Source organism: Lactuca sativa, chromosome 8 (assembly GCF_002870075.4).
Source record: "Lactuca sativa cultivar Salinas chromosome 8, Lsat_Salinas_v11, whole genome shotgun sequence".
Classification (NCBI taxonomy): domain Eukaryota; kingdom Viridiplantae; phylum Streptophyta; class Magnoliopsida; order Asterales; family Asteraceae; genus Lactuca; species Lactuca sativa.
The window spans coordinates 19,327,810-19,353,417 of NC_056630.2; the positions used below are offsets into that span (position 1 = coordinate 19,327,810).

Sequence of the window (25,608 nt, forward strand, 5' to 3'; positions counted from 1 at the left end):
GAGTTTTGAGCATTCTAACACTCCTAAGGTGTACATGCAACCCTAAATACCTTGGATCTATGTTTTCTCTATTATATATACAAATATCAATCTTCCAAGGTATTGTTATAACTAGCATAATATGAAGTACATAAATTCTAGTAGAATTACATACCTCTTTGTTGTAGCATGATTCCATGGAGCTTAAGAGCCTACTGCCTCAAATGTGACACCTGAAATGGTTCACACAACATCACCAACATTTTGGAATAACTTGAGAGAAAAGGTTCCTATGCTCAAATCGGCTAGCCCTCATGTGTACACACACTAGTGCCAATTTCTTGAGCCATGGGGTCCTTATATAATGTGGCTATTAGGGTTACACCATGTAACTTATATCTTTCCATATTCTTCATGCTCCATGGGTTAAAACCTCCATGGAGTATCCATGGGTTACTCCATGGGTTTAGCCTAACATGAAGAACTATGAATCATAAGCCTACATATATAAGAATGATTGATTTACACAATCAATCCCTATATATTTAATTAGTCTCATTTTGATCACAAAGTTAATTCCAAATTAATTCTTGATCAATACTAATTAAATAATATGATTTCAAATTAATATATTAAAACTTATAATATATTAACAAATCATTAATATCCTTTTCTCACAAAAGTCTATCCAAATTGTTCCGATGCCATGCAACCCAAATGGACTATGCCAAGTCGGGTCGAATACATACCAATAATAAGTTGGGCTTAGACATCTAATCCAATAGTCAAGATATTCCCAATTGACTGAATCGAAGGCTTTATCAAAGTCAACTTTGAAAAGTAGAACTTTCTTTTTGATTGATTTTTCCCATGAGGGTATCTTGTTAATGATCAAGGGGTCATCCAATATATTTCTCCCTTCCATGTATGCGGATTGTACCTCGTTAATGTTCATACCAATCACCTTTTTAGCCCGATTGCGAGCATCTTTGCCACTATTTTATATAAGCATCCAATGAGACTAATAGGTTGATAGTCTTCAAGCTTAAGCGGGTCTTTAATTTTTGGGACCAAAGTGATGAACAAGGAGTTACATCCTCGTTCCAGTCTTCCATATTTCTCGAAGTGTTGTACACATATAACATCATCATGTATTGTGTCCCAATATTTCTTAATTAATTTGAACATGAACCCATCCGACCCCCGATGCCTTTTCATTCCCACATGCCCATACTGCCTCTTTTATTTCATATGTTGTAAAGGGATACTCTAAGCTCATACCGGTGGAAGAGTCTAGACACTGAAAGTTAGGACTGTGGAACTTAGGTCTCGCTGGCCATCTCTCTTGGAACTTCTTTTTTAAAAAAATTGAACGCTTCATTTTAGTTGTCTTCGCATTTGTGTTCCATTCTCTGTTGATTATCAATCCGTTGATATGGTTTTTGCATTTTTACTGTTGATGTATCCATGAAAGAATCATGAGTTCTCATCACCATCTACTATCCACTTCAATCTTATTTTTTGTTTTAAGTCCAAAGTTGCCATTTTCACTATTTCAATCATCTTCTAACAGTTTATTCTCCTTACATCTATCTCCTCACTGTTTAATGTTTGATGTTCTATCGCCCTGTCCAATTCTTGAACTTTGTGTTTAATTTTTTGGAGCTCTATCATCTCCTTCGGATAATCCTTACACATCCATTTTTTTAGTTCTGCCCTCAAGAATCTTAGTTTCGTAGCCAAATTTGCATAAGGTGTGCCGTATCCTCTAAATTAAGCGGTCAAGTTTGCTGAGTTTTACATCCACCTGACATAAATAGGTGTATCTTTGACCGCCTAATCTTATATCATATAAGCCCGCCTGATCGATAAATCGACTGAACCAGAATGTCTCAGAAGCACTAAAGTATGAATTGTATCTTTCCTCTTTCCTTCTTACTATATTAAAATCCCAAAAGATTACCCACGTTCCAACCTTTTCACTTTTGATCATTTTTAAATCCTCCTTCTTCTTCTTGTGGTTTATGCGGAACATATATATTTGCAAAGATCATAGCTCCATTGATTTCGGTACATCTTCCTATAGTGATAAGAAAGTGACGTGTTTTGATTACCTCTTCGACATTATACATACAGGCGTCCCACATACTTAGAATTCCTCCCGATCTTCCTGATGAAGGTGTGGTAACGAAGCCAAATTCACTGTGATCCCAGTAACCTTCAACATCAATGCCATTCACATCTGATAATCGAATTTCCTGGACCCCCAAATAGGAAGAACGATGTTTCACCTTGAGTTCATTTACCCATGCTACCTTGTATTCTTTGCCTATGCCTCTCACATTCAAGATCAGACAATTCATTGGAATACCACGCTAGCTACTTATAGAGAGGGACAAAAACTATAAATGGGCCAAAACTCTAGGGACAAAAACTGTACAAGGACCAAAACTTTAGGTGCCAAAACTGTTACAGTGACGAAAACTGTTACCTTTTCTGTTGTTTCCGGTTTCCGAGAACATAACATGCTGATTTGGTAAGTAGACAAAATAGAATGAGAAAATATTACTTCATCCATGTAATCAAGCCGATTCCAATCTAAAGTTTCTGCCGTGTTTTTAGGAATTATTGATTCCAATGCCACTCATCTGTCCACTACTAACCTCAAGCATAATACTCTTCTTCCCTGTGTAGCACCACAATATAATTACCAATACAATTCATTCCAGAAAAAAATATCAATAATTTATTTTAATCTAGTATTACTGGATTATAATGCTAATTAAATGAAGTGACTTACCATGCAAAACGTGCTTAGCAAGTGGCCCAATTGCCACGTAAGCATTAGTGGCATAAGCTGTATGTGAAAATTCTTCTTTCTGCATGCAAAAAAAGGTATAGACAAGAGAATATCCGATAAACTTTACTGTTTAAAAAAAGTTATCAAATTTATTCAATTTTGTTATCAATCAATCGCCTTCATAACATGAGAGCATGGATATTTGGATTTTGATGTGTTAAACTTAAAGGTGATTATACACTTAAGCTTACCAATACCCTGTCGAGAATAACCCATGTTCTTAAAACGTTTACAGTTGTGTCATTCTCCCCATTTCTCTAAATTTTTCTCTGGCTAAAAGTAGGGAACAAAAGAAACAAAAATTAAGCAAACAGAATAAGGAAAGATGAGACAAAACAATCTCCAATTCATCAGCCATGCTAATTTTCCACACACTTGGGGATGGCGGCGGAAACCTAAACTGAGAATTGGCAGCTTTAGCATCAATAATCATATCCCAGCAGCAAGATCAATTTCAGGACGATCCCAGCAGGACACAAAGAACCAGCAACAAGATCAACTTCAAATCTGGTCAAACGTGTAGGTGGTAGATCACCTAAATGAGCAGCCGATGGAGTCTCCTCCATTGGAAATCACAACGACCACTCCCAAAAAAAACTACAAAGCCTTCAACGATTGAGGAAGAAAACGACCATGAAAAAATTCGGCAGCCCTAGGTGGCGGCACAAGTCACACAAACAATAGGGAAAACAAGAGATTTGATGGAGGCTGAGTAGCGAAGCGGTATTGATGGTAGGGGTGGAATGGTCGTTGTAGCAGCAAAAAAAATCAATCACGACCTAGGTGCATCGTTGATTGCAGAGGTGGGCGGCGATAGTTCGATTTTGTTGAAAGGTAGAAGGAGCACAAAGCGTCCATGGAAACAAGGGAGAAAAAGGTTTCGTCGGTGGAAACAAGGGAGGGTGAGAACAAGCTGGGTTTTTAAACTTTTGGGATTTCATTTACCCCCTTAGGTATTAGGGATTTCATCTACTCCCTTAGGTATTAAAAGATGATGCTGCCTACGTTTTCATTAAAAAAAAATTATAAAACGACACCCTTTCACGACACACTTTCTATGATAGGTGTCTTCCGTGTTTTTTTTGGCACTAATTTTAGGGCATTCACAAATGCATGTCCTCTATCCTTCAAATTTTGGAAAGCTGACATCATTTTTAGGACACAAAGAAAATGTGTATCGTAAATCCCTACGTGTCATTGTTCGCGTGTCATTAAAGGTCTATTTTCTACTAGTGGATCTTTTGATTCTGCAACTAATATTTCAATCTAATCAATTCAATTCGATTCAATCAAATCTTTATTTTAGATCATTACAATGGCAAATCTGAATATGAATACGAAGATGAACTACACCAATCTGCTTGGATCTTCAACAAAAACATTGATGCTTCTTCCAAAATACTATGACCAATGAGCTGATCATATGTAGGATTATCTGAATGGAATTGATAAATATTTATAGTGATCAACCGATAAAGGTCTATATCGTACAAGTACAACTGATGATGTTGGAAGCGCAACATAAAATGAAAGTGTAACTGTGGATAGAATCAAAAGACAAATAAATGACAAAAGATGCATGATCTGTTAAGAGGTATATTACCTCCTATTGTTTACTATTACATTTTTGGTTCTAACACAACTTAGGAAATATGGAACAGATTGAAGGAAAAATTCTAATGAACTGAAAAAACTAAGAAAAGCTCTGTAACTTAGTGTCTATATGAGTTAGCAGAGTTCAAGCAAAAAGACAATGAGTCAAGAGAGCCTTACGACAATTGGTTTAACGGTCTTATTTACATGTGTTCAATATACAAAGTCGTTCAAACTGAATTGGAGTTCAAAATCAATTTCATTCGAGCCTTAAGAAAGGAACTGGGGAACATAAGTCTGTTGATCAAAACACATGAGAACCTTGATTCATACTCATTGTCTATTTTGTATAACATTTTTAAAGCTTGTGAATTTTATGTCATGGAGATAGATGACAAAAAGGATAAATCTACTTTTGGAGGTTCTTTGGATCTTGTGTCAAAGACAATTGTCAAAGAATGTGTTTATGATGTTTAAGAAGTTAATGACGAAGAAAGTGTATTCATAAATTCAAACAACGAAGTTGTGGCTTACTACTCCAACAACAATGCAAAGAAATTCTGCAAGAAGCCAATGAAAGGAAATTTAAAGAAAGATACATATTAGAAAATTACTTCAAAAATGAACTCATGAAACCAAAATAAAAGTGGTGATAATTGTAACACCCACAGATTCAAGATAGTCAATTTAAAGAAAATAAGCATCAAAAGTGACTTTTTGATAGAAAAGTATTTAGAATACATAATCTTAACCAAGTTATATTATATGTCACAAGGGTTCCGTACATATAAAGAACGCTGAAATCCGAGTTATAACGAAGAAATTATGACATGTCGAAGTTTTACGGCTAAACCAGCATGACTCCACGTAACTTGAAAAGTAATTTTTTGATAAATTACTTTTTAGCCTTGCATATCTAAAAGAAATTCGTAGTATATGTTAAATCGAGAACGTACATAAAAAGAACGTCAAAATCTGACTTTGTATGAAGAAGTTATGATTTTTCTAACATTTAACATAGTAGTACACAGCCCGTAAATCAAATTTTAGATTGATCAATTTTTAGCCGACACAACCTAAATGAGAATTTAAGATCTCATTAATAGGACCTCAACAATATAAAGACAACCAAAAACGGACGTCATATGACAAAGGTAAAGATGGGTAGATGCAAGATGAAAGATGAAAGATGAGATGAATTATGAGAGATGATATAGATGATGAGAGGTGAAGATGATGAGAACCCTTGACCCAAGCGATGGCCCAGCCCTCTAGCAGAGCATAGATGACAACCCTAGACTATTCTAGACAGTCCAATGGAACACTAGCAGACTCGCAACCTGTAGGTGTTGTGAATGATATGTTCACCAAATGTACTCCAAAAACCCTAGCAGTTATGGATTTAGTGTCTTACAAATGAACGTTGGCAGTTATGGACTTAGTGTCTTACAAATAAATGTTGGTATCTATGGATTTAGTGCCCTATAGATGAACATTGTCAGCTATGGACTTAGTGCCTAACAAATAACATCGGCAACTATGGCCTTAATGCGTGTTATATAACGCCTGGACTTCGTGTCTATTCCTTAGGACAATCCCAAGGAATAAATATTGAGGAATAGATGATTCTTAGGGAAGATACTTAAGAATAAATAAGATAATGGGGATGGATAAATGGGGTTAATTGTTTGATGATGAAACATAATAACTATATTATTGTGAGTTGAAAACCCTATGTACTCACCAGGTTTCCCAACCTGACCCACTCAGTTTATTTGTATCACATGTATCGATATGAAGACACATTACACTTAGAGATTAAATGATATATAAATCATTTGTGTAAATGAATGTAGGGTCTGTTTATGTTTATGTTTCTGTATTGTCAATGCCATCCTAAAGTTTTAATATAAACAAAATACATTTATTCGGAAATGCTTTGATAATATTATTCTTTATAATGTATACTCTTAATTTTAAATAAGCCTAAATAAAATTTAAAATGTCCGTGAATTTGGGGATGTCACAGTTGGTATCAGAGCATTAGTTTAAGAGAACTAGGAATAAGGATTTATTTCTAGACTTAAACTTAGAATGTTAAACGATGATTGTGAGATGAGTGTCTACTATATTTAAGAAGTATGCCTGAATAGACACGAGCACTAACTTATTTAGGGAAGATGCCTGAATTCATTTTATGTGCTAAATGATTTATGTTATAATATGTGTTATATGTTTTGTCATAGGTTGAGGAAAAACCATACTGCAACTAAAATTAACCGCATAAACCGCAACCACATTAAAAACTGATGGTGAGGTTTTCGGTTTTTGAAAAACTGTAAATTTGCGGTACAATTCGGTTATTAGTTTTCAAAAACAGCAAAAAAACCACACCGCACCGCATATATTATATACTTTTTTATTAACTATTAATATATTAAATATTAAAAATAAGACAAATTTCATGGATGAAAGAAGAATAAAATTCTAATATACAAAAATATTGGTTTTTTGTTATGTTTAACATTGGAAAATGGTGAAATTTCACAATTTTAAGATATTTTTTTTTGGAAAGGGAACTTCCCTAACGAGGGTTTCCGGGCCAGCTTTCGCGCACCGATTAATCCCCCGCTGCAAACATAAAGCTTTGCTTCATGCCCTGGAGTCACTGCAGGCGAACCTCCATGGCCACAAGGGCTTAGTGGTGCCAGGATTTGAACATGGGTCAATAGGTTATCCACCATATCTTCCACATGCCTTACCAAGTCACCACAACCCAAGTGGTTAATTACCAATTTTAAGATATTTATTGTTAATTACTAGTGATTTCACGTTTTTAAGATATTAGTTGCTTGTGATTTAAGTTAGTTGTCTTATACCTTTTTTTTATTACAAGTAGTATGTTTAAACTCTTAAAACTATTTGAACTCTAAACTGTGGTTAAAAATTACACAAAATAATTGCACCAAGTCCATGCGGTTAATAACCGAAACACAAAAAAACAAAACTGCGCTGCAAAAATAACTGCCCAACCGCATCGCAAAAATAACTGCACCAAGTGGTTTTAAAAATGGATTAACTGCATTTGTGGTTAGTGGTGAGGTTTTGACCAATAACCACACCAAACCGCACTGCGCTCAACCCTACTTTATAATGCTATTGTTTGATCGGATCCATGGTCTATTGCCGATCGAATCTGAAAATTTTATGTGTTTTGATTTCTAAAGGTTTAATTACGGTATTAGAACTGGCATGTAACTTTTCGGAGTGATAATACATCTATCGTAAATAAAGCTTTCCTATCTTAATTCTCATCAATGCACACCAAACGTCTGATTTTTGTTATCAACATGGTGAGAACTCGAAGCGTATTAGGAAACGGAATTCGACAACCCGAGCCTAAGCATGTGATGGGTCAAGCATCGGTCGTTGCACCTACACCCAAACCCATCACAAAGGCATAAGTTCAAGCAATAATGTGAACCATGTTATACTGAGCAAATGGAGGAAATGAGAAGGCTTAATATAGTGAATGACACATATCAGAAGATATCATAAGAGCGGTATCTTGCCTTTAGAATATGTCTAATAAATAATATGTCTAGTACGTGAGAAGTACACTTTCAATTAGCAGAAAGAAAGAAATTTTGGTATAATCCATGAAGTTATCTCATCGTTTGGCATTTCCACCACCAACCAAGTTGAAGCAGAATTGATGATTAAAGTTACATATGGAAGAAGTCATAGTAGAGTCTAGGGAAATTTTATGATTATTTGGACACATTCGTATGTGTTAAATCATTTTGTGATTTTAGGAAATAAGAACTTGGGGACTGTGAGACAATACTTCGGATGAGTATGAGTAGGTGTGAAAGGTAGTAGAGGCCTATACTACTGGAAGCACATGACTCGTACTTGGATTGGGGAAAGTCACAAGGTTACCAAGGCTCTAGTAATTGATTATGTTTTGTTCATGTTTGTCGTTACCATCGTTTCGTTAATGACTAAGAAGATGATCGTTATTCCGACCCTAGTGGTCATATCAAATCGAATCTGGATAAGATGAGTATATTACATGGTTCAGAGAACCAAGATCGGTGTAGCATCTGACTTAAGCTAGAAGATTGAAGTAAAAGATAATAGAAGCGATCAATAGAAGTATCACAATCATTGTGAAAGTAAGAAGCTTGTAGCTAGAGATGCTACATGGTGTAATGTGATTATATCACATTAGAACATAAAGGAAGGTATATTCAGTTCGAGAATCTGACTCAAAAAAACTTGAGTCTAAGCGTTGCATCAAACGATGAGAGGTCATTAGAACATGACCCATTGGCCTGTTACAATAATCTAAGAAAAGTCTATTTACGGAGGAGCAGGAGTCTCCAATAAGGATCGATATTGTGACTTGAAGGTCATTTTGAAAGTCCAACATGAGATATAGAGGAGGTGCAAGATTGAGCACCGTCGGCAGTCAAGAAGTCCAAGAGTTAGAAACCCGTTAGAAAAGACATAAGAGTTATGGTTATTACCTAGGATGAAAAGACAACTTACGGAGTCATTATACAAGCCTTGTTTTGTAGATGATTCCGGGACGTAATCATCCTAAGGGGGAGATAATTGTAACGCTTGCAGATTTGGGCTAGTCAATTTAGAGACAACAAGCGTCAAAAATGACTTTTTGATAGAAGATTATTTAGAATAAATAATCTTAACCAAGTTATAGTATATGATACAAGGTTTCCGTACATATAAAGAATGATAAAAATCCTAGTTATTACGAAAAAGTTATGACTTGTCGAAGTTTTAGGCTAAACCAGCATGACACTGCATAACGTAAAAAGTGAATTTTTGATAAATTAATTTTTAGTCATAGGGATCTAAATGAAAGTTGTAATATATGTTAAACCGACAATGTATATAAAAAGAACGTCCAAATTTGGCTTCGTATGAGGAAGTTATATTTTTTCTAAGATTTAGCATAGTAGTGCATAGCCCATAAATCGAATTTTAGATCCATCGATTTTTGGCCAACACAACCTAAATGAGAATTGAAGATCTCATTAATAGGAGCTCAACGATATAAAGACAGCCGAAAGCAAACGTTGATGACAAAGTTATGAATTTTTAACGGACTTTAACAATCTAAGTCTGTTAAAATATAACTTTAAAAATAAAGTCAAATTTTGCCAATGGAGTCTAAACAAAAGTTGTAGATCCTGTCGATGCCTACGCGTGGATATAAAGAACGTCAAAAACGGAGCTCGTAACCGAAAGTTACGGATTTTAGAAGATAATTAGTTTTTGGAGTAATTTGAGAGTGACATGTGGCACAATACTGACCACTGCTTCTTCCCCACGCCTTTCCACCAGAAGGTGACACTTGGCACCCCAACACGATGCGGATGTCTCACTAACACGTCATGTTGTGCCATTTCCAGCCTATGAATAGAGGCGCAAATCATCCCATTTCTTCACACCTTTCCACTTCTCTTCTCCCAAACACTCCCAAAGCCTCAAGGCTTTTCTCTAGCCCTTCTTAGGAGTTAGTAGCGAGTCTCGGAGCACGAGAAGGCCCCGAGAAGAAGAGATTTCAGCTCAGAAGTTCTGCCTAAGCAGAGTCGGTTCTTCGCTAAACTCTATTGTAAGTGAGTGATGCTTACCCTACTATGAGTATAACTTATGTTTAAGTTCATTATCGTTATTATGAACATATAAACAATATATATAAGTATTATAAAATATACAAAGTGTTATTATAATACCTTTTAACAGCTCGCGGTACGGGGAATCTGGTTTGAAGGGCCGCATAGGGTTGTTGGATTCCAGAACAGCTTAAATGCCAAAATCATCCTGCCCTCCGGTGTTTCATGTCTGGCCCCTGTCTGTATATAGTAGTCGAAAAGTATTGTTTAACACTTATAAAACAATACCGCTCGTAAATCTAGACTAATAATTAGTTGCAATAAATATTAGAGTAAAATCTAGTAATAATAATACTAGGTTTCGTTGAAGGAAATAAAATTCTTAGAAGCGAAGCAATTCCCAAGTTTGGAGTCATCACTTTAACAAGTGAGTAGATAGTTACTTTCATCTTACACATAGATATGAAGTATTTAATATAAATTACGTGTTATATGTGCATATTATCTGTGTTCTTGATATCTATGTTGGATGAACAAAATATACATGTTTTATTCGATTTAAATTGTATACATATTTTATACCTATAATTATGATAGGTAAAGATGGGTAGATGCAAGATAAAAGATGAAAGATGAGATGAATTATGAGATATGATATAGATGATGAGAACCATTGACCCAAGAGATGGCCCAGCCATCTAACAGAGTATAGATGACAACCACAGACTATTCTAGACAGTCCAGTGGAACGCTAGCAGACTCGCAACCTGTAGGTGTTGTGAATGATATGTTCACCAAATGTACTCTAAAAACCCTGGCAGTTATGGATTTAGTGTATTACTAATGAACGTTGGCAGTTATGGACTTAGTGTCTTACAAATAAATGTTGGTATCTATGGATTTAGTGCCCTATAGATGAACATTGTCAGCTATGGCCTTAGTGCATGTTATATAAAGCCTGGACTTCGTTTCTATTCCTTAGGACAATCCTAAGGAATAAATATTGAGGAATAGATGATTCTTAGGGAAGATACTTAAGAATAAATAAGATAATGGGGATGGATAAATTGGGTTAATTGTTTGATGATGAAACATAATAACTATATTATTGTGGGTTGAAAACCCTATGTACTCACCAGGTTTCCCAACCTGACCCACTCAGTTTATTTGTATCACAAGTATCAATACGAAGACACATTACACTAAGAGATTAAAGGATATATAAATCATTAGTGTAAATGAATGTAAGGTCTGCTTATGCTTATGTTTATGCATTGTCATTGACATCCTAAAGTTTTAATATAAACAAAATACATTGCTTCGGAAATGCTTTGATAATATATTTATCATGTTTTATGGGAACAAGTTCCGCAATATTAGTTTTTGAAATGGATAATCTAATTTTTAAATAAGTATAAATAAAAATTTTAAAATGACCGCGAATTTGGGGATGTCACAATAATGATGAGAAGAATAAGAATTCAAATGATTTAGTGTCCAAGAAGAAGCTTGTGGGAGACTTGGGATTTGATTGCAACTATTGTAAAGTGAAGAATCACATTACCAGAGATTGTATGTTGAAGAAGCGAGCTAAGAAGCAAGAGAAAGTTAATGATGAAGTCTATTATTCAATGAAGATTGAAGATTTAAGGGTGAAGTTGAAGAATTTGTCCCTTATGGCGAATGGGGAAGAGGGAAACGAAAGAACATATCAAATTTGGTCTTTGGGTTTAAATAATGAGGAAATCTGTGATCCTCCACTAAATTGCGGAATGTTAGTATGGATAAGGATGTTGTTAGGATAGATAATATGTTTTTGATCAAACAAGGAAACATATACTATAATACAACAACATACCTTTTATGGAAAATTGACTGATTTTTATCATTCATAAGATATTTGTAAAGAGCATCAAAGAAACTTTTGCCATTTATAACTTTCAAAAATGATTTAGTTGATGAAATTCCATATGAATGAAAGGGTAGAGTTTATTTGTATGATCAAGTGCCAAATGAGAGAAAAGTAAGTTATGTGATATTACCAAACTATATTTTTATTGATTTTGTAACACCCATAAAATATGCTCCCAAAAATTTTATTTTTAAATCATAAATAAACCATAGTTATTAAAATCATCTCATCAAAACATAAGCCAAAGTATCTCAAAACATCATAAACGATATATACATATCAAAACATATGTCAAATATATCAGAGTAAACATCTCAGGCTAAACAACATGGTGTGTGCAATGCAGTCATCTCGAGCTCTTCCATTTGCTACCGGATGTACCTGAAACCAAAACTGAAAACCGTAAGCACGAAACTTAGTGAATTTCACCCAAACTACCACATACCATACACATAACATGCAACTAGGAGATATGGGCCCCACCCACACTTAAGGAGATACGCGCCCTGCCCACACTCGGATAAGGGATCCCGCCCTATGAAATACGGGCTCGCCCACACTTAGTGAGATACGGGCCCCACTCACACTCAACTACTAGGAGATACAGGCCCCGGCCACACTCAGCTACTAGGAGATATGAGCGCGTCCACACTCAGCTAACTAGGAGTTATGGGCCCCGCCCACACTCGGCTAATAGTGAGATACGGGCCCCGCCTACACTCGGCTAACTAATAAACACATACAAGTATCACACAGACAACAAGTATAACCAAAATCTACCAATCCACTCCATATCTATACTCTAGTCATGCTAAGATACGGGCTCTGCCCACACTTAGCTACTAATCAGCGCACATCATATACACGAGCCGGCATTGGTGCCTTCAACCCGTTTAATCAAGGAGGAAACTCACCTCAAATGTCGGATGATAGCTGAAGCGTCTCTGCCCAGAATTAGCTCTACTCACTCCCTGAACCAAAACAACCCCTTACATACCATTTCATACTCATAACCCTTTAGGTTCAACTATGGTCAAAGTCAAAGTCAATGCTCCGATTTGTCTCAACTCGTTGAGTTTGCCCTTCAACCCGCCAAGTTCCCTTGAATCATAAAATCGTGAAATCACAATCCAACTCGTCGAGTTTTCCTCCAACTCGCCGAGTTCTTCCTTTTTAACAAAATCGGGACACTTCGACCCAACTCGTCTAGTTCCCCTATGAACTCATTGAGTTCTTCAGTTTGTTAGACCTTCTTAATGCATTAAGCACTTATTCATTAGATTTACGCCCCATACTCCAGATCTAAACTGGAAATGCCTCTAGAAGGGTAACGTTTCTAACTTTACCCATTAATACCTTTCCTAAAGGGATTAAGCTCAAACCCTAACCCAAAATGCCAAATTCTTAATCCAAACACCACCAAAACTACAAGATAGACCATGAGGTCTTAGATCTGGACTCTAGGGACAAAAAGATCACGTAAAGTCCCAGCTTTATCTACATGTATTGGCATTAGAAGCTCCAAAAGGCCAAAATGATGGTCTAAAGGTTGCATGGGACTTCCATGGCCATAAAGTTGACACTTTTATGCCATGAAAGCCCCTCAAGACCTTGGATCGGAAGGGTTAACCCATTTGGGACATCCAACTCCCAAGGACCATGATATTTTGACCAAAATCAAGTAAAATAACTCTAAAAGAAGATCTAAACAACTACAAGGCAAGGTTCAAACTTTATACTAGCAAAATGTCGTGGATGAGGCAAGGATTCTGGATCTATAAACTCTTTCTTGTGTCCTCAAGCTTTTCCTTCTCCCAATGGCTTCAATCTACACACTAAAACACTTAAAATGGCTCACAAACACTCACAATAGCATTAGGCTTTCAAGATCTAAGGTTACGGACTTGGAGGCTTGAAATGAGACCAACACCTTGGGGTTAAGGAGTTTAAATAAGGTGCAAACCCCAGAAATTAGGGTTTCATGTCTGCCTGCCTATTCGTCGAGTTGAGGCCTCCCAACTCATCGAGTAGGTTACTTAAAATACGCGACCCTTATGATCTCTACTCGACGAGTTTAGGATTTCCAACTCATTGAGTTGCTCTATAAAATGGAATAAATTATAAGTTAAATACATACCAGGAACCAGACGTTACAGATTTTTTATAACTTATTATAATTTTTAAAAATGATTAAACTTTTATTTAATTAAAAATTTCATTTATTAAACTTGTATCCGCTAAACTTTATGTTTTATTGAATTTGCATATAGTATATAAAGAAAAATATAGCTTTACAAAACTAAAATATATATTTACACTTTATAAAAACAATTAATAGATGTGTCGCTTTGGGGATAGGTCTAAGGTCGTTTAGTCACGAGCTTGGTGAATATTTAAAGAGAAAAAAAAAAAAACATGTGTGTATGTATGTGTATGGCTATCGGTATGGGTATGAATATTATTGTGAGTGTCGGTATGGGTTTGGGTGTGAGTATAGCTGTGGGAATGATTTTTAATAAGAAATACTATTAAAAGTATAATGTTTTAATATAAATAAATGAAAGTAAGTTTTTTTTTCGGTTTGCTTTTGGGATTTCTGTTTCGGTTTCGAGTTTCTTTTTTTTTTTGGTTTCGAATTTTTCTGTTAATAAATTTTTTCGTTAATAAATGCACGTGTCCTTAACACAAAAACGATATATTAATATTTACTAAAATTATACAATACAAGAAAAAAGGAACAGGTTAGATAATATGTGAGTAAAAAAATATTTAATTAACACAAAAATAATATGTCTATAACATTTGGCTTCCGACCTTTTTTAAACAGGTTCAAAATAATATGTTTTTTTTCAAACCGATCATTTTTCAGCCCAGTCTTTTTATAGACCGATTCGGCCTCCGTTCCTTTCGAGACAGATCAAAATTAGTCTTCTTGTTCTCGTCCAAGAGAAACAATCACCATATATCAAATAGATTTACCAAAAACGTGGTTCATGTAAGCTCAAGCCCAAACGCTTCATGTAAAACCTACGCATCTAAATCACTTGTCTAATACAAACTACAAAGTATCAATAGATGGTTATTGGTTATTTGTTCTATGTGTGCAACATACATAAAAGTGGCATTGGTGCGTTATATGCCGTTGAAAATATAAAGAATAAGAAACCAAATTATTACTCATATCTAAAACAAATAATGTTAACTTTGTAAACCAAAAGCTTTTAAACATATTTTTCACTACAAAATGTAAATCTATTATCTATGAGATAAAACAGAATTTTATAAAATTTATTTTATGGTGACATGCACTTTAAATAAAATAACAGTTAATTTTACTAGATTTATATTTCTAGAGAAAGCGGTGGTGAAACAATCGTTTGTCTAGACATTTCAAAGTGGTCACCTCTTATCTCTGATCTTCAGAATTAAAGATCATTTATGGATCCGAAACCACCTTCTCCACCGCATGTTCTTATCTTTCCATGTCCGGCGCAAGGCCATGTGAACTCCATGTTAAAGCTGACGGAGCTGCTCCTGCGGGCGGGTCTGCACATCACCTTTCTAATATCTGCCAAAGACCATGACCGCCTATACCGCTTCACCACCGTCCATTCCCGCCTCAGCTCCTACCCGGGTTTCCGTTTCCACGTCATTCATGGTCTCTATGAAGGCCCCATAGACACCGATGAAAAACTCAATCTGATGTTAATTGATTCTTTGCCTAAAGTAACTACACCCTTGCTCAGAATGTTGCTTCTCGATTCTCAGGTGACTTGTTTCATAGCTGACGGAATCTTGGGTTTTTCACTGGATGCTGCGGCGGGTACCGGAGTTCCAGTCATGTTCTTTCGGACGATTAGCGCTTGTGCGTTCTGGGCTTACTTTTGCATCCCGGATCTCATAAACTCCGGCGACCTTCCCTTTCAAGGTACGTCATTACTAGTAATTAATTACTCCAGTGTTTTAAACACATGTGTAATTAAACTTTATCGAGTTTGGTTCGAATATTTTTTGATATCTGAAATTTGTAACTAAATAAAGGTACAAACTTGGACGAACGAATAGTCAACGTGAAAGGCATGGAAGGATTCCTTCGCCGGCGTGATCTTCCAAGCTTTTGTCGTTCCGGCTTAAGCAACACCACGTTCCAAGAAGTTACCAGCATAACACGCCGGACACCAGATGCCCATGCACTCATTCTCAACACTTTTGAAGATCTTGAAGGCCCTATTCTCTCTCACATACAAAAACACTGCCCAAATATTTACACCATCGGACCACTTCACGCACACCTCAAAGCCCAATCCATATCAAAATCCACATCTTCAAATAGCTTACTCCAGGAAGATAGGACATGTATAGGTTGGCTCGATCAACATGCACCCAAATCGGTATTATACGTGAGTTTTGGAAGCATAGCAACACTAACAAGAGACCAACTTATCGAGTTTTGGCATGGTATAGTTAACAGTGAGAAACCATTTTTGTGGGTCATCCGAGAGGATCTTGTTTCGAGTCTTGATGATGAAAACAATGTACCAAGTGAGCTAGAAAAGGGTACTAAAGAAAGAGGGTATCTAGTTGGGTGGGCTCCACAAGAAGATGTCTTAACCCATTCAGCTGTAGGTGCTTTTTTGACACATAATGGATGGAACTCGACGTTGGAGAGCATTGTTGAAGGAGTGCCGATGGTGAGTTGGCCGTTTTTTGCAGATCAACAGCCGAATAGTAGATTCGTGGAGGCTGTGTGGAAATTAGGGTTGGATATGAAAGACACGTGTGATAGAAGGATAGTTGAGAAGATTGTTAAAGAAGTAATGGAAGTTAGGAAGGAAGAGTTTGAAGAATCCGCCCGTCGTATGGCGAAACTGGCGAAGGAGTCTGTTAGCAGCGGTGGATCTTCTTATAGGAATTTAGATCGTTTGATCGAAGACATTAAAATGATGACTCCTCAATCTAATTAATGATATGTCAGCTGCTAATGTGAACATTTGCACCTTCTTCAAGTTCCTAGATATATAAATTAAGAAATAGAAAAACTGTATTCGTAATAGATATTTGTTTCTTCTTCAAAGAGAAATTAAAAAATCTTTTACAGATATTTATTCTCTTTAAATAAAACCATATTGTTACTCGGGAGGATGAAGGAAATAGATGAATTTATACATGTTCTTGATTGTTAATTAAATAGTATTTAACAATGGTCTAATTGTTAAAATTTTTCCAATATACTAGCTCGATTTACATCTTATCCTATAGCAGTTTATGTGAATGGTGGAGAATATTTTAAGCGTCATGATCATCGGTGTTTTTTGGAAGCTCCCACTGTAGGAACTAAACCCTAAAGATACTCCAACATGTGCTCCCAAAGACAAAATTATTGCACATGGAATGTTGAGGATTGCCGCCTGGAAAGAAAATTATAAACTCTATATATGTGGCTCCAAAAAGGATTAATGACACAATTGTTAACCAGTTATTTATATTGTTTTAAAAGAATATCTATAACAAGTAATAAAATCAACCTCATAATTAATGAGGAAAGAATCGATTATATAGAATGGATTTACAACAAATACCCCTACAAATAAGAAGATAAGTAAATACAATAAATAAGATAAATACACAACAATATTATCCACTAATACCCCCCTTCAATTGAAACGGTGGTGGTCCTAGGCGTAGCATGGTACGAAAAGTCTCGAACTGAAGACGTGAAAGACTTTTAGTGAAGATATCGGCCACCTGAAGATTGGTTGGAACAAATTTTGTGAAGAGTTTGCCTGAGCTAACCAATTCCCGGATAAAGTGATAGTCTAAATCAATGTGCTTGGCATGTTTATGTGAGACTGGATTTTGTGTCATAAAAAGAGCACTCTTGTTATCACAAAGAATTGTAGGTCTATCTGGAGGAAGCGCATGCAACTCTCTTAAGAGATGAGTAATCCATACTATTTCAGTAGCAGTAGTGGTCATTGCCTTATATTCAGATTCACAACTGGACCGTGAGACAGTGGGTTGCTTTTTAGCACTCCATGACACAAGATTCCCACCTAGGTAAATAGAGTAGCCATATGTAGAGCGACGTGTGTCTAAGCAACGAGTCCAATCAGCATCAGAGTAGCCAAGTATGGAATTTTTGTGAGGCCGACTGTAAGTGAGACCAAAGGAGATGGTGCCTTTAACATACCGAAGAATTCGTTTAACAGATTGAAAATGATCAACCGTTTGGGCTTGGAGAAATTGAGAAACTTGATTGACCGCGTAAGACAAATCTGGTCGTGTGATTGTCAAATACTGAAGAGCCTCGACTAAAGATCGATAGAGAGTTGGATCCTTAAAAGGCGTACCATCTGTTTTAAAGGATGCATGGGGAGGTAGAGGCGTGCTCGCGGGTTTAGAATCATAAAGATCAGCCCTTGTGAGAATGTCGCTAGCATACTTTGATTGAGTGAGAAAAAGACCGTTGTCTAGGTAAGTAACTTCAAGGCCCAAGAAATAACCAAGATCTTTGATGGAAAACTCGTGATTTAAACGAGAAATAAAATTGGCAATAGCAGTCTCATCATTTCCTGTAAGAATAAGATCATCCACATATACGAGTAAGTACATGATGCATGAGACATTTGTGAACACAAAGAGAGAAGTGTCTGCACGACTGCAACTAAAGCCATATGAAAGAAGAAAAGTGCTCAAGCGTTGGAACCAAGCTCGTGGAGCTTGTTTTAAGCCATAAAGCACCTTAGATAACTTACACACATGGTTGGGAAATTGAGAATCGGAAAATCCCGGAGGTTGTTCCATAAAGACCGTCTCATCTAAGTTGCCATTTAAGAATGCGTTTTTACATCAAGTTGATGCAACTTCCAGTTATTCAAGACTGCAAGAGAGAGAACAATTCGAACAGTAGCTGCTTTAACAACCAAACTAAACGTATGAGAGTAATCAAGACCCGGAATTTGAGTGTATCCTTGGGCCACTAGTCGAGCCTTGTATCTTTCAATGGTGCCATCAGAATGATATTTGATACAATACACCCATTTAGAGCCAACAACATTGGTAGAACTTGGGCGTGGTACTAATATCTTGCATAGGACTAGATGAAGGCACGGTTAGAATTTCCTGTTTTGTAGTTGGGGTAGGCGTATGTGGTGGGTTAATAGTAACAGTAGGTGGCTTGCATAAAGAACAAATGGTTGGAGCAGTATGTTTGTTGCTATCGTCTTTTGTATGGTTCTTTAACATAGGAGAAGATAATGGAAAATGTGAAGCATCTTGGAGAAAGGTAGTGAGCTCTAAAGAACTTATGTTCGTGTCACAAGAAGAACTGTGAAACGGAAAAACCATTTCATTAAAGCGAGCATGACGAGTGATAAAAACTTGTGAGGTGGTAGGGTAGAGACAACGATATCCTTTATGTTGCGGACTATACCCAATAAAGATACATGGGATGCTCCTTGGTGCAAGTTTGTGTTGAGAGTAATCTCGTAAATAAGGGAATACTTGGCAACCAAATGTTCTAAAATTCTCATATTGCGGATCTTGATTGAAAAGCAACTGAAAAGGAGAATTGTTATGTAACACCGGAGTCGGTAAACGATTAATAATGAATGTTGCCGAAGTGAATGCATCCACCCAGTAGCTAGTCGGCACATGAGCGTTAAATAACATAGCTAGACCGGTTTCAACAATATGTCTATGCTTGCATTCCACACGACCGTTTTGCTGGGGTGTGTATGGACAAGAAAAACGATGAAATGTGCCATTGTCTTCAAAAAATTTGCGAACCATGTGATTAACAAATTCCGTGCCACCATCACTTTGAAAAACTTTTATCTTTCGTGAGCATTGTGTTTGAACAAAATTAATAAATTTAGGTAACACCGAATAGAAACCTGTCTTAGTTGTAAGTGGATAGAGCCACGTAAACCTAGAGTAATCGTCTATAAAAGCAACATAATATTTATAACCCTCGTTAGAGCAAATAGGAGCTGGACCCCATAAATCACAATGAATTAAGTCTAAAGGATGAGATGAACATTTATAATTAAGATTAAAAGATAATCGTTGTCCTTTAGCAAGTTGACAAGGTGTGCAAAACAATAGGTTTTGGTAACAAAGAAGTAATAGACAAAAATCCTAATTTATTCATTGTAGAAATATCATCGAAGGACACATGGCCTATACGAGCGTGCCCTAACTCACAAGAGGCTCTTTTTGAAGCTCTGGTGGTGGTAACAAAAGTGTGGGGTTCATCCTTGAGCACATAAAGGCCATTTTCACAGCTTCCTTTAGCGAGAACTCTTTTGGTTTTCCGATCCTGAATATTGAAAAAATGTTGAGAAAATAGAACATCAACCGGATGATCAGTGGTGAACTTGCTAACAGAAAGTAATTTCTTGGTAAGATTTGGAATGACAAGAATATTGCGTAAGGGAATACGATGTAAAATAGTCGATGAACCCGTATGCGTGATTGGAAGTTTCTTACCATTTCCAAAAACAACTTTATTGTTACCTAAATATGATGTCGAATGATTGAGTGAGTCACAGGTTGGAGTCATGTGATATGTCGCTCCCGAATCAACATGCCAATCAGGAGTGTTTTTAGTAACATGACATTGTGCATGGAAAGCCTTTGCTAAGTTTTCATCCGAAGAGGGAGCTTGAGTAGCATAGGTATGAAGTTGCGGACAAGAAGACGCATAATGACCATTATATCTGCACAATTGGCAATGAGGTGGTCTTCGACCTTGACCTCGTCCCTTGCCACGAGAGTTTAATCCTCGATAATTGAAGGAACGACCCCTACCCTGAGCAGAATTAATGTGAGTATTCTGAGCCTTAAAAGCAGCAGGAGGAGAAGGGGTACCGTGAAGAGACTGTAAGAACAACTCGTGACTTTCTGTTTGTATAACCAAATCACGGGACAAAGGTGCAGGTTTGGTAGCCCTTATCGCAATGAAGAAGGTTTCATAAGAAGGACCCAAACCATAAAGAAACCAATGCAACTTATCAATTTCAACAACCGGGTGACTAATTGAGGAGAGTTGGTCACATATTGCCTTGAATCGACGATAATAATCAAAAACAAAAGATGTACCTTTTGTGAGTTGTCGAAGGGATTCACGCAGAGAATGAACGCGCTTAACAGATGCGTTACTATAAGAAGCTTCAAGAGCGAGCCAGATGTTGCGAGCCGTGGTGAGACCAAGAACTTCGGCTGCAACTTCTTCAGAGAAGATTGCAAGAGAATAATAGCTCGCTGATCAGCTTCAGTCCATACCTGATAGTCTGGATTGGGAAGAGATTTTTCTTCAACAGTAACGGTTGTCGATGGAGCGGGAAAAGAACCATCGAGATGCCTTAATAGCTTCTGATAAGTAAAGATGGGAAGAAGAAGATGATTCCGACATAAAAGGTAGTTGCTGGAGGAAAGCTTGATTGTCATCGGGTGCAATAGAGTATTCATGGAGAAAGGGTTATCTTGAGGAGAAGAAGAAGAGGAGGACTCTGTCATGGTGAGATCCCAAGAAGAAGAAAGAGACGAATAGGTTTAGAAGGGGGAAATCGGATGAATGGCTGATACCATATAACAAGTAATAAAATCAACCTCATCAATTAATGAGGAGAGAATCCATTATATATAATGGATTTACAACAAATACCCCTACAATTAAGGAGATAAGTAAATACAATAAATAAGATAAATACACAATAATATTATCCACTAATAATATCACTATATTATAAATAATATTGTAAAAAGGTAATCTAGTTTTATTTTTTTTGTTCTTAAAACATTTTGGCATGACCGAGAATAGCCCGTTTACATGGTTATCATGCCACATTGGCATGTTATGTTAAAGCAAAAATAAAAATTAGTAATTTCTCACAACATTTTCTTAGTATAATGGTGTTTTCGAAATACTTTAGATATAGATAATTGGTTATTACTTATGTCATTAATCTTATATTTTTCATAATAGAATGTTATAATATCAAAAAGTAGATGTACAAAGTATGTTATAACAAATATAAGATATATATACGATTGTTATTTTCTTTTATTTAACCCTTTAATGGAGCTCAGTATGGGTCCTCCACTGCGTGGAGGATTTGTAGACACAACATATAAAGGTCGTTAAGGTTTAAAGAACACCATCCTGAGTACATGTCAAGTTAAGGCTTGTGGTCATCTCAACATGTCTCAACACATAAAATTAAAGGATAGATGCATTTGACGTTCCAAATGGTTACACTGGAATAAAAAATATTTTTTTTCCTACAAATATAGCTCAACCCTATTAATATTTTCCGCACACAACTCTTATCTTTTTTATATTTTTATACAAGTTTCTAACAAAAAAATTTATAGAAATAATTATGTATTTTCTTTTTGTCTTGTAATGTCTTTTTTCAATTTAAATGATATGTTTTTTTACTATTGTATAATTTATATTTATAATTATTCAAAAAAAAAAACACTCCAAAAGAAAATGAAAAGTATGAGATGGAAATTAAAATGGTATGGAAACGCGTTAACGATTTCCTATTTAAATTGGTGTAGTATAAAAGATAGATATGACATGTATGCAAAAAAATAATATTAGTAAGACATGGGTCATATCCGGCCTAAGATTGTGGAGAGTGGTCACAATCAAATCACCAGTCAACTCAGCGCCACGTAGGTATTTCACGATTCCGCTAGTGGCGGGTCCTTTAAGGGGCAGGGGAGGCCATGCCCCCCCCCCCCCCCCCCCCCCCCCCGCGCGGTGTTTTTCACCAAATCTATGTTATTTGCCATAGATGTTGTAGAGGAAGGATCTCGGAATGGTTGTGATTAAGGCAACTACCCAACGAAAAAAAGGTTGGCGAGTTATATTTTTTGGGGAATCATTTTTACTGAATAATCAAGTTGTAAAGATCCAAATAATGGAATGGAGACAAGAATGAAAGAGGATCACTTCTTCCCTTCGACCACCACCGACTCCATATTGTACTCTCTATATCTCTTTCCCTTTCTCTAACTTTCCCTTGCAAACGCTAGGTTCTTACATTTATGGTTATGCATTAGTTGTTTTTTTTAAATTTGTTGATTTGATCTGTTTATTGTTTTAGAAAAGTGTACATTCAGTCTTTTGTACCACAATTTATTGTTGCTGGAATTGAACATATGGAGTTGCACATGAAGTGTTTGTGAAAAGTCCTCAATGAGGTTTATTTTGTGAAAATGAGTTTTTATGAACATGTCAAGTTTCAAATTTTTATTTTTAAGCTCTTCATTACTTTTTTCATTTGGAATTGATCTAGTCGTCTTTTATGTCTATGGTTTATATTATGGGTCTAAATACAAAATGTGGTCTTGAAATTTTACATGCTAAGTGTTTGTTAAAAATGCTCAATGAGGGTTTTGGATCCGATAAGAAACCTAGTAAGAGAATAACAAAATATCATAACATTTTATAGGCTTATCCATAATTTGAGCTACAATTCTTCTTATGTAAGTTTAGTATTTTTATACAACCATATATGTACACATCATACACATGTATAGTTGTGTGTATATGTATGTATATGTATATCTATATACTTGTTCAAAAAAATGTATATGTATATACATATAAACATGAACGGAAGGAGATGCATACAAGGTACAACTATAACCTCATTTTTACTATGAACTTATTGCTTGATGTATTTTGTCATACTTACATGATTTTATTTTAGTGGTTAGGCATTTTACAAGTAAATTACTGGTGCTGTTGTTTTATATGTTACTAGATGTAGTGTATATTATAACTATGGCTAATAAAGTTACAATTTATGATCATTTGAAAAACATTTAACAAAGTTTTGGTTTTGGCCCCCCAGTTTTATTATTCGTGTTCCGCCCCTGGATTCCACAACCAACCCACCAGGTTATGAAAATGGTGTTCACGGGTGGGTTGGTAGTGAAGAGGCAAAAAGGATGAGAGAGAATGAGAGAAAATGTGAGGGGAAAATTAAAGAACCAATGAAAATGTTTGTCTTCACAACCACTACAACCCACTTCACAGCCAAACCATCGGTTCATGGAGCGGTGTTCACCGATGGGTTGGTGTGCCACATAGGAAACTCACGCGTGGGTGTGAACCCACTCCGAATAGCCTAATAAGAAACAAGAAACTTCTAAGCCTTTAAATAAAAGTTTTACTCAATAATAAATAAATTTATTGCATTTAAATTAGAAAGAAACAAGAAATATCTTGCATTTAACCTTGAAGTAAAACAAATAATTTTCATGAGAAATAAATATTGTTTTGAACTATTCATTTTTTAAATATTACCCATACGTCTTAATATCTTATTATTATTGATATTAGGTATGAGACCCATGTATTACCTAGGTTTGTTTAAAAGAAAAAACTAAATATAAAATTCTAAACATTTGAAAAGTTTGAATTTATAAGAAAAATGAGAAAAATATTGAATTATAAAAATTAAAGTGTTTTTTCTCTAAATTTAAACAAATAATTTAGATAAATAAATTAATGAAGCTTTAATTTAGTAATTTTGAAATTATAAGAAACATTAATTAAGGAAATTAATATGCATTTATTATTGCATTTAAATACTATGTGAAATTTAATAAAATAGAAAAAATCATAAAATGACAAATAGAATAACAATTAATTAAAAATAACCATAAAATGACATTTAACAAATTGAATGAGAGTGTAATAAGTGAAAAAAAAAATCATTTATTAGAATAGGTTATTATAGGTTTTGTAGTAGGGATAATGACTTAAAAGGATAATATATTTTTCGGTTTGTATACATTTAGTCACTGAGTTTTTTTCCGTCCACATTTACCTTTTCAACTTGTTAAACTGTAAACATTTAGTCCTTATGACCGGCTACTCTAGGTTAGCCAGTAAAAATGACTTAATATGGTAATATATTTTTCACTTTGTACACATTACTCCTTAATATTTTTGTACACATTTAGTCCTTAATATATATATATATATATATATATATATATATATATATATATATATATATATATATATATATATATTTTACAAAATAAGTCATTTTTGTTTTTGTATTCATTCAGTACTTATAAATGATTTTTTTAGGTTTTTCTCATGACATCTTATGTGGGATAGTCATATGGTGGTGGGATAGGTTGAGGTGGTCTTGTTATATGATGTAGGCCAAGATACCTGGTGCGGGCCGGCTATAAGCTATAGGCACAGAGACTCAAGAAGAGAGGTTGGGTTAAGGCGGCATGCCAACAAATGCTGGGTATTCCAGTCTGATGACTGATTGGACCTGTTGCATGTTGGCGTTCCAGTCCAATGACTGATTGGGCCAAGGTATTCCAATCTGATGAGTGTGGGTCCGTTATGCATGATAATACGTTGTTGTATCGGGTATTTTGGGGGAAACTCACTAAACTTTGTGCTTACCAAGTTGTCTATGTTTTCATGTTCTATTGTTGGTCGTGGGAAGGAGAATGCATTACTGTACACACTCGTCAACAATATTGAGTATTCCGTGTTACTTATATTACTCTGATTTTCGATAAATGTATTTTGGAATAAACTTTTTTTCTTAATAATGGATTTATAA

At 35.6% G+C, this 25,608-nt stretch overlaps 2 protein-coding genes across 6 annotated transcripts; one reads left to right on the forward strand and one right to left on the reverse strand.

Annotated features, from left to right (window-relative positions):
* Positions 1-15,332: 15,332 nt before the first annotated feature.
* Positions 15,333-17,128, forward strand: LOC111919742 (7-deoxyloganetic acid glucosyltransferase). 2 transcript variants are annotated; one of them, XM_023915327.3, is made up of 3 exons: positions 15,423-15,647; positions 15,758-15,917; positions 16,031-17,128. In XM_023915327.3, exons 1-3 carry the CDS (start codon positions 15,570-15,572, stop codon positions 16,951-16,953), a joined length of 1,161 nt encoding a protein of 386 aa, XP_023771095.1. In that variant the 5' UTR covers positions 15,423-15,569; the 3' UTR covers positions 16,954-17,128. The 2 variants fall into 2 exon arrangements, with proteins under 2 accessions (XP_023771094.1, XP_023771095.1); XM_023915326.3 differs by having other exon boundaries at positions 15,333-15,917.
* Positions 17,129-17,486: 358 nt separating this feature from the next.
* LOC111919791 (uncharacterized mitochondrial protein AtMg00810) lies at positions 17,487-21,601 on the reverse strand. Of its 4 annotated transcripts, XM_042897634.2 has the most exons (3): positions 21,092-21,601; positions 20,507-20,801; positions 20,019-20,309 (listed from the first exon to the last, which is right to left on the reverse strand). In XM_042897634.2, exons 1-3 carry the CDS (start codon positions 21,506-21,508, stop codon positions 20,281-20,283), a joined length of 741 nt encoding a protein of 246 aa, XP_042753568.1. In that variant the 5' UTR covers positions 21,509-21,601; the 3' UTR covers positions 20,019-20,280. The 4 variants fall into 4 exon arrangements, with proteins under 4 accessions (XP_042753567.1, XP_042753566.1, XP_042753565.1 ...); XM_042897633.2 differs by having other exon boundaries at positions 17,487-20,801; XM_042897632.2 differs by having other exon boundaries at positions 17,487-20,801; positions 20,861-21,601.
* Positions 21,602-25,608: the final 4,007 nt, after the last annotated feature.

Bases quoted from the DNA above. Each gene is read 5' to 3' on its own strand.
- LOC111919742 (XM_023915326.3), top strand. From the start codon at position 15,428: ATGGATCCGAAACCACCTTCTCCACCGCATGTTCTTATCTTTCCATGT. The intron at 15,918-16,030 runs GTACGTCATTAC...AACTAAATAAAG, and splicing joins CGGCGACCTTCCCTTTCAAG to GTACAAACTTGGACGAACGA.
- LOC111919791 (XM_042897633.2), bottom strand. From the start codon at position 18,793: ATGGAACAACCTCCGGGATTTTCCGATTCTCAATTTCCCAACCATGTG.